The 9,257-nt window shown below is 37.1% G+C and overlaps 1 protein-coding gene across 1 annotated transcript; it reads left to right on the top strand.

The window, feature by feature from the left end:
* Positions 1-259: 259 nt before the first annotated feature.
* Positions 260-8,859, top strand: LOC140360754 (multidrug and toxin extrusion protein 1-like). Its single transcript, XM_072446115.1, has 16 exons — positions 260-461; positions 1,205-1,306; positions 2,052-2,120; positions 2,204-2,352; positions 5,015-5,057; positions 5,199-5,243; positions 5,431-5,528; positions 5,748-5,845; positions 5,926-6,107; positions 6,283-6,391; positions 6,536-6,611; positions 7,020-7,089; positions 7,157-7,289; positions 7,370-7,464; positions 7,798-7,855; positions 8,560-8,859. Exons 1-16 carry the CDS (start codon positions 294-296, stop codon positions 8,721-8,723), a joined length of 1,659 nt encoding a protein of 552 aa, XP_072302216.1. The 5' UTR covers positions 260-293; the 3' UTR covers positions 8,724-8,859.
* Positions 8,860-9,257: the final 398 nt, after the last annotated feature.

Below are 9,257 nucleotides of genomic sequence, written 5' to 3' on the forward strand. Positions count from 1 at the left end.
GGTAACGGTGATACATACATGACGAACACAACTTTTTCTCTCAAAAAAGCTCTGAAATGGCTTTTCTTTGAAAGGCTGTGATTGGAAGCCATTTCAAACTGCAGTTATGTCATAGTATATGTTTCAGACACATGGCAAGAGTACATGCCACATACTGTAAGATAATGTTTCTATAATGGATAAATGGCTAAGCAAGTAGTTGTTGATTACTCTGTGTCTTTCCTGTCCGCCCAGTTAAAGTTTCACTATTCTGACAGGCACATGTTCAGTTTTTGTACGCACCTGAGGGCACCATGGACAGTGATGGAAAAAATATAAAGAGTAAAGCAGAGAAAGATTCTTTTTCCTCAGCTCACGATGTTGAGTCATGCTGCGGCTCCTGCTTAAAAAACATCAAGCACTGGATTCCTGCTGTTTACAAGAATGAAGTTCTGCAGATTTTCAAACTGGCAGGACCCGTGGTAAGTTCACCATGGTATACATTTACAACATACTCTGTAAAAACGTTTAAAAAATTAAAAGAAATTGAAAAAAATAATAATTAAGTTGATTTTTAAATTTCTTTCTTCCAAAAAGTAATGAAGCTGTATGTATGTAATAATTTAAAAGATACATTAAATTAATAGGAGGTGTATTTATTTTCAAATAATTAATTAATGAAAAAGAAATGGAAAAAGCATCTGTCTGACAAATTTAAACTATGTCACAAAATGATTGTGATAAAGAATAACTGCAATATGTTACATTTTTACTCAAATACATTTTTGAAAATGTCAAATTAATATATTACTGCATTGAACAATGAAAACAAAATAATTCATATTAATATATATAATTATTATAATATATATAACAATTATTGGGTTTTAAAATATTTTTTGAATATGTACTTTTTTGTGCGTATCTGAAAATCAACTTAGGTCTGTCCCTTCAATGAGTCAAAGAATGTGGTGAATGAGGACATTTAGTTCCTTTTGTGCAAATCTTTTTATGCCAGAGGCTGTCATATCTTACACCTCTCACTTTCTTCAACTATTTTCTTAAGAAGAAAAGAGCAACAGGAAAAGTCAAGCATAACAAAAGTCAGCTGCCAGCTCATTTGAGAAGGTGTTGCAGGTCCTCTTGATATGAATGTGATTTAGTGCTGCAGTATATTTTTCTCTCTTCTATACACTTTCATGATCTGGGGTATTTTTCTTTTCAGTTCATTTCACAGTTGATGAGCTTTATGATCGGCTTCATCAGCATGGTGTTTTGCGGTCACCTGGGGAAAACTGAGCTGGCAGGGGTGGCGTTGGCCATAGCGGTGAGAGAACTGGACTTTTGATTGTTTTTGCTTTGGCATGTCACATCTTTTAACTAGGAGCAGACTCCGCCTGTTCTGGGCAGACTTTTGAAGAGGTATCTCCAATGCTAGGTTAATTTGTGAATATTTGGGAGTTTAAAATGTTCAAGTAAAACGCACAAGAAGTTACACAAACACATCTTGTGAGCTGATTACTATATACAACTGCCTCCGGGACTGCCGGGATACAACTAATTTCTATTCCTAATTTAACTTTTTTCCAGTTAATAAAAGATCAAATCAGTATGTTTTTGTCGTGGTATTTAGAATATATGTTTGTGTAATCCCTCATGACTACAGATGACTACTGAATCTTTTTCTACTATTTAGAATATACAAAACTGCATTAAATCTTTCTACAACAGGAGTCAGCCACCTGTTCGTCTCCATTTAGATGTTCCTTGCTTGCAATGTTCCACGTAATGGCATTAAACTTGTATATCTTGCATTATTTATTATATTATACAATTATTGTAGTGCTCAAAAATGATCATTATTGCTGAAAAATACACATTCTTACTGTGTGTGTGTCCATACATCTGACCTGTAGCTTTGCTTGCTTGTCTCAAAGGAGATACTGCAGATAAATGTAATGGCATACTGTGGAACATTCCAGGCAAAGCAAAAAACAAAAAGGTTACTTTTAAATGTGCTCGATCCAAAAATTCAGATTATTTCTCAACTCATTGCTTTCATCTGTTTTAAGGTAATACATGTAACAGGTATTTCCATCGGCTCCGGTCTAGCTTCAGCATGTGACACTCTCATCTCACAGGTTTGTTTCCGATATGTACCTAAATGTTAAAGTGCTTGCTTTTATGTTATATATCTTATTTTATCTACCGTACTTTTCTGCAGACATATGGGAGTGGAAACCTGAAGCTTGTCGGAGTGATACTGCAAAGGGGTATTTTGATCTTGCTCCTGGCCTGCTTCCCCTGTTGGGCTCTCCTTATTAACACTGAAGCCATTTTGTTGGCTGTTCGGCAAAACACGGAAGTCGCGAGGTCAATCCCTTTCTCTTCCTCTATCATTACTACTTTAGGCTCCTTTCTGGTCTTCCCAAAATACAACAAATCTATTACAGCTTGGGCCAAGTATTGACTTGATATAGTAGACCAAGAACTGCATACTGAACTAACACTCTCGGTACAATAAGTAAATAGTTTCAGAAACAAAATATTTTTTTAACAGAAACAAACAGGCAAGAGAACATAAGATACATGAAGAATAATATGAGAAAATACGGGAATGGCATCCAAAGAAAAGAAGCATTAGAGCATATAAAAGTTTTTGTCAATAGTCTGTTAAATTTGTATATTTTCAGGTTGAGTCCAGAAGTTGTTTTTTTCCCCCCAATATGCGTATGACGGTTATGATGTTAGTCCTTTCCTTATACAGAAACGCATTGAATCAAAATGTAACAGGATCAAATAACATTTGATTTGTATTTTTATCGCTCAGCCTTAATTCAAATGTGCTATATGTACACAAGACTGGCAGGCAGACTGCAGCGACCACACTTGCTGGATGAGTTTAACAGCTTGGGCTTCAATGACACTTTGCCATTCATGGTGTTGGAGGACTGCTTTGACTGCTGGAGAACTGACAGTGCTTGGGGCCATACTGGAGGAATGGAGATACTGGATTGATTTCAGTTCCATCAGCTTCTTCCAAAAATTCTTGGATCAGGGATGTACCTGAAATCGAGGTCAGTGACTGAGAGCTTGGTCACCCATTTCCGCTCATATGCATCCAGCTTGGGTTTGGTCAGCACATGACTCGGATGGTTCTGTCCTGACCGTGAACTTGTGTCCTTTAAGCCAATGGCTGAACTTCTCCGTAATGCTCCACTCCAAAGCCATAAACTCGATCTATTGTGGTTCCAGGTTGGCTGTTAATCACATCTTGGGCAGTTCTTTTTAAAGTCTCTAGGAGTGAAGTATATGAAACGGAGGTTGTTTCCTCTACAGTATGACAGACACAAACTTTGCCAGATCACGTTGGATGATCTATGGCAGCTATTTGTTGGATTGAGCTGGAAAGATTAGCCATTTATTGTATGACCAAACAGTCCAATACTTGCATCAGGGTTTTCACACTTGTCAGGTCCATTGACTGAGCTTAAACAGGGAACAGAGTGTTAACAGCGTTGATTGCAAACTGTTGCTATTGTGAGCCTTGCATGCTTTCCCCTGGCTGTGCAGACAAGGAACAATACGGGACTTCTGATGGGAGACTGGCACCACTGGAGCTTGAGTGGCAGAAGCCTGAACATGTGTGGAAATGGAAAGTAACTGAGGTGGGGCAGTACTGAACCTGTGTATTCAAAAGTTCTGGATGTACTTTTGGGTGTTCATGCACCACGGCAGACTGAACATATCAGAATCAGAAAAGGTTTATTGCTATTGTCAGTGAACAAAACTCACAGGCTAAGAACTTGCTTTGGTGATTGCCACTTGCAGGGCAGCTGAACATAGCTGGGCACATGACTTGCTGAAGTGGAACAATTGTGACTGTTGGCCCTGCTTCTCTTTGAATAAAAAATATCCTCTCCTCGACCTCACTAGTTGTCCACTCCTCTGCAGCTTTAAAACCTAGCCGGTTTGCAAGGACTGGGTTTGGACTATATTTAAAAAAACATAATTGAGACGTCACGGCTTGGATCTTCCACAAACCTTGTCTCCACAGCCTCTTATTGGCATGATCCATTGCCTTGTTGAGTCTGATCCAGTACTCTATAAGACCTTTATTGGGGACTGGCTTGGTGTCATAGAAGTCAGCCATGGGCATGGAAGAATAAGTGAGTTCTCCGAACTGTTGCTTTAGGATGTCGTATTCAGCATAGGGCGTCTGGGAGTGGTCAGTCAGGAGTAGCTTATGTAGGGTTACTTTAACCAAACGTCACTAGCATGCCCACTTGAGGACTCAGAGTTACATTATTAAACCATCCTCTACCAAAACCTACATTAGAGTTTCTCACATTAACATTATCAGAAATGTTTTGATTATTGAACAAGGTGAATACACAATATACAGTACGCTTGCAGTAGGAAAAAGTGCGGGAAAATGTAACTTGCTGGCTGCTGAACTCAAATAAAATTACAAATTGAAGCACTGTGACTATAAGACTCTTTGTCTACTTCGATGAGACTTTGAGGTTAGCTGAGTTTCCTGGGCAATCGAGATGGCCCTGATGGCTTCTGGGGTCCAAGCAGTCATAGCACCATTGCAACCGGTCCACCGCTTAAGATGTAACTCTGTGTTGTGTGTTGGGTGTTAGTGTTGGTTTGTACAGATAACAGAAGGACAGGCAAGATTCAAAGGATTCATCTGCGTAACAGATTAAGAAAGCAGAAACTGCTGTGAGCATGTGAGGTCCAACTCTACTTTAAGTGCATATCTATAATTACACATTGTTAGGTGATGCCACCCCGAGCAACACTGATATAACAATGATACATGAACAATAACAACAATATAACAACTGATAAGGTGGAATTTAATATATTATTAGCAAAATATTTATAACTATTAACCTATTACATATTTAAATAAAGTTTACGTAAGTAAACTTTATTTACTTACGTAATAAACTTTATTTACTTACGTAATAAAGTTTACGTAAGTGTGTTTGTGATATCAGTCTTTCTGTGTATCCCACAAAAGACTTGCTCAGCTGTATGTGAAGATCTTCATGCCTGCTCTGCCTGTAAGTTCAACTTCCTTTTTGATTCTTTGATTCTTTACAGACAATCTGTTTTTTTTGTTTCTATATATTACCCTCCAATCGTTTTGCAGTGACGCACTGTTGATCCAATTTAACGCTATTCATCACATTGTGGCTTTGCAGGCGGCCTTCATGTACCAGCTGCAGGGGAGGTATCTTCAAAATCAGGTGCTTTTTATTAAATTCAGTTCAATACTGGAGTAATGATATCACATAGTCAGCGCTATAACAAGTGGATTGTTTCTTCACTCTTGTTATTGTTGTTGTTGCTTTTAATGGCGGCTGGCAGCAAACTGCAATGGTGCATTTACCACCATCTACTTTATCCTTTAGACTTTATTCTTCACTCTTTCAGGGCATCATCTGGCCACAGGTGATGTCCGGGGCCATCGGAAATGTTTTCAATGCAATTACCAACTACATTTTCCTTCATCTTTTGGACCTGGGAGTTAAGTGAGTAAAAAGGATTTTTCAAATAGTTCTGAAGAAACTATTTGAGAAACAATATGTTTAAGCATCAATGAAGTTAAGGATATGATAAAATAGCTTTGAACTAAAAGCCCAGATTGCACATTAAATTATCCAGAACTACAAAATAATTTGTAGTAATAAATGTAGATCTGCATTTATTAATATCACTACACTAAATTCATATTTTGTTTGTTAATTTAGTGGTTCAGCTGCAGCCAATGCCATTTCACAATACTGCTTAGCTGTGATTTTGTTTCTTTACATTTACATCAAGAAACTTCACAAAGCCACATGGGATGGTAAACTGCTACTCTAAATATGCTGATGAATTGAAATACTTGTTATTAAGATGCATTTCTTTCCTTCTTGTCCCTGTCAGGCTGGTCAATGGACTGCCTCAGAGATTGGGGGTTGTTCCTCAGCCTGGCCCTGCCTAGTATGGTGATGATGTGCTCAGAGTGGTGGCTCTATGAAATCGGGATTTTCTTGGCCGGCATCATCAGTGACGTTGAGCAGGGTGCCCAGTCTGTGGTCCACGAACTGGCTATTATCGCTTTTATGGTACTATGTCCATTTTCAACCATTAACCATATTGAGTACATTTTTCGGAAAGTAAATGTCCAATTTAGCAAGAAAAATAGCAATTGAAAATGTGTGTTTTATGTTATGTAAAGGTTGTTCAATTGTTCTAACCCTAACCCGTTCAAATTGTAGTTTATCTTTGTCACTCTTTCAGATGCCAATAGGGTTTTCAATAGCTGCCAGTGTTCGAGTTGGATGCGCTCTTGGTGCTGGAGACATAGAACAAGCCAAAATTTCCACCAAAGTGTCACTTGGCTGTGCATGTATGAATTTAATATCACATTTTATTATTTTACGTGATCATACGTTGCTCCTACCACAGAATAATTAGTTCTGTGTCCAATAGTTAATCATATTAGATTGTACTATGTTTCTTGACTTTGCTTGATTCTTGTTTTTCTGTCTAGTTGTTTGTTCTTGTATCACTGGTGTTGTTCTTACATTAACTGGGAATTGGATTGGATACATTTTCACAACAGAAAAGTAAGTGTTTGTACATAAGATTTTGATCTATAATTATTCATACTATTAGGGCTAAATATCTAACTGCAATGTTTATGACATGCTTTGCTAGTTGGTTTTGGAAATTGTAGGATTCTGTTTGGAAAAAGTGAAATATAAACTGCTAATCTAATAATAAGAATCACATGCATTTTAGAACATGTTTGTCTACCATTATTAGCAGGTTTTATTCATAAGAAGACAGGGTATTTTATTGACTGCACAGTAAATTATGAAACTGAACTAACTGGCGTACGTGTAATTTGCTAAAGGGGACAATTCAAATTTTTATTAAATTGGATTATATGCAATTTAATTTATGTCTTAAAGCCCTTAATAGCTTCAGACATTACTATACTGTACACTGTAACAATGGATATCTATTTGCAGAGATATTATAGCAAGGGTTGCAGTGGTGATGAAATTCTATGGTTTAGTCCATGTAACTGAGGCCTTTTCTGTGAGTAACCTCTATCACAAAATGTTGGGATACTTTTTCATGTCTTTTAATCGTAATTTTTCCATAGTGTTGTATGTCTGGTATTGTCAGAGGATCAGGAAAGCAAAAAGTCGGAGCTGTTGGAATTTTTATATCATACTACTTTGTTGGGTTCCCGGTGGGTGTGTGCCTGATGTTTCCCCTTAAATTAGGAATTGTAGGTGAGAATGAAAATATTACCCACTAATCCTATATCCATATATGATCCATAATATCCATTATTAACACTCCTTGTGTGCAGGTCTGTGGACTGGCTTTTTAATTAGTGCTGTAGGGCAATCTATATTTTTAGTCATTTATTTTTATCAGCTTGACTGGAAAATCGCTACGGACGAGGTAAGTGATTTAGATTCAAGCCATTGTACATTACAGATATGTAAAGTAAAGTAACCCACAAGGAGCCGTGCGTTACACTGTTTCAACGCACAATGCGAAGTCTAGAACACCACGACGTGCAGCGGCCTGTGTAACGAACTGCTCTGAGTTGTTTAATCCATGTATACCATGGTCCCACAAACCTAGCTTCAATGTAATTTGTTTACCTGTTTAATGATTCACTTTTGTCGGAACTACCTGTGCGGTTATTCAAAAATAGTGCACAGCAGTCGGCATTTCTCACTGACCATGGTATAAAATGAGTTATACCTTATACTGGATCTCTTGGAACAGGCACAGAAAAGAGCAGGAGTCATCACTAAAGAGGCCATTGTTGTGAAGGAAAACAACGGTAATGAACAATAATACGGTAAAAAGTATCATCTGTATTTTTTGTGCTGTCCTTTTTTACAATTGACATTGTAATTTTACCATTGTGGGACAAATAACAAGATTCTGTATTTTGTATAGTGGTAATTCAACAACTGTTACCTAGTAACCATATTGTAAACACGGGCCAGAATCCATATAAATTACAGTATTTATTATTTGACCATTAATAATATATGATCACACCCTTATTTTGTTAAATTATTGTTAAAACAGACAAATGTGACCATGTATTTTCGATGGAATGTCGCTTATTGATAAGAGTAGATGGTTTAATGGATGGATTAAGTTTTAGAACTCAGCTTGACTTCCTGTAATTTTCAACTTTTATAGTTCAAGTTTTCTTGACACTTTACCGTTGACTTAAACTATATGATAAATATTTATTACAAGTCTTAGCCCAGCAAACTAAGTAATGATTAGAAGAACATTACTATTCGTCATATATGTTTGGACAACTAGTCTGTTTTTACTACTTGCTCCGTGGCAGTTAAATTATTTAGTGTCTGTGTCAAAATCAAAAATTAATACGGACTCTTACATATACTGTATATATTTGATTATGTATTTATTTGATTGTTGAGGTCCTTTTACTTAATTTTGTTTATGAAAACAATGCAAAAGTCTTGGATTAACAATGTTATTTATTTCTGTTTGTACTCTTAGAGGACGTCGGTGCTCAGGTGGTGTTGGAGGAGGCTGGTCAGACGTCACCGGTCTCATCTCTGTCGGTCAAACAGCTGGTGGTGCGACGCAGCTTCACTGTACTGTTCATGATTGTGATTCTCGCCGTAGGAGTCTTCATCAGTGAGATGCTTGTCAAAAACTGACCACTCTCACGCCACATGTCAACAACTGTACGCCTCGACCCAAATAAAGCCTCTGGGCGTTTACATGATATTTTTAGTAAATAGAGCTTACATTGTGTATTAAAGAATAATAATCTAATATATAATGTGTGCTAACTTTATTGCTTTGAATATTAACATTAAATGATAGGCAAGAACTAAATTTGTCTTCAGCAACATTTTGATTCAGTGGATGCCACGGATACAAATAGAATGATTAAATGCTAAAAATAGTCCCCAGTTCATCCGCTGATGTGTGCTTTCATCATCAAAGACTGAAAAAGCTTTTTTCCTCTTTTTTATTTGCTCTGCTTTGATCTGTGTTGCCAAATTTGGTGATAATGAAAGGTCTATGCTCACAGTGCAAAAGCTGGATGCATGAGATCATGTCCAACTGAGCAAATCAACCACCACCTGCTTCTCTCTCTCTCTCCCTCTGTGAAAATAACATTACTTATTTACTTTTATCTTACCACTTGATATGTTCATTGTACTCTTGTGAAATTTAAGATATTG

The sequence above is a fragment of the Eucyclogobius newberryi genome, unplaced genomic scaffold (assembly GCF_026437365.1).
Source record: "Eucyclogobius newberryi isolate DKJ021-1_F unplaced genomic scaffold, fEucNew1.0.hap1 SCAF_15, whole genome shotgun sequence".
NCBI lineage: Eukaryota > Metazoa > Chordata > Actinopteri > Gobiiformes > Gobiidae > Eucyclogobius > Eucyclogobius newberryi.

Excerpts from the sequence above, each read along its gene's own strand:
- LOC140360754 (XM_072446115.1), top strand. The coding sequence starts at position 294 with ATGGACAGTGATGGAAAAAATATAAAGAGTAAAGCAGAGAAAGATTCT. Across the intron at positions 1,307-2,051 it reads GGGTGGCGTTGGCCATAGCG|GTAATACATGTAACAGGTAT; the intron begins GTGAGAGAACTG and ends ATCTGTTTTAAG. Across the intron at positions 5,846-5,925 it reads TCACAAAGCCACATGGGATG|GCTGGTCAATGGACTGCCTC; the intron begins GTAAACTGCTAC and ends TGTCCCTGTCAG.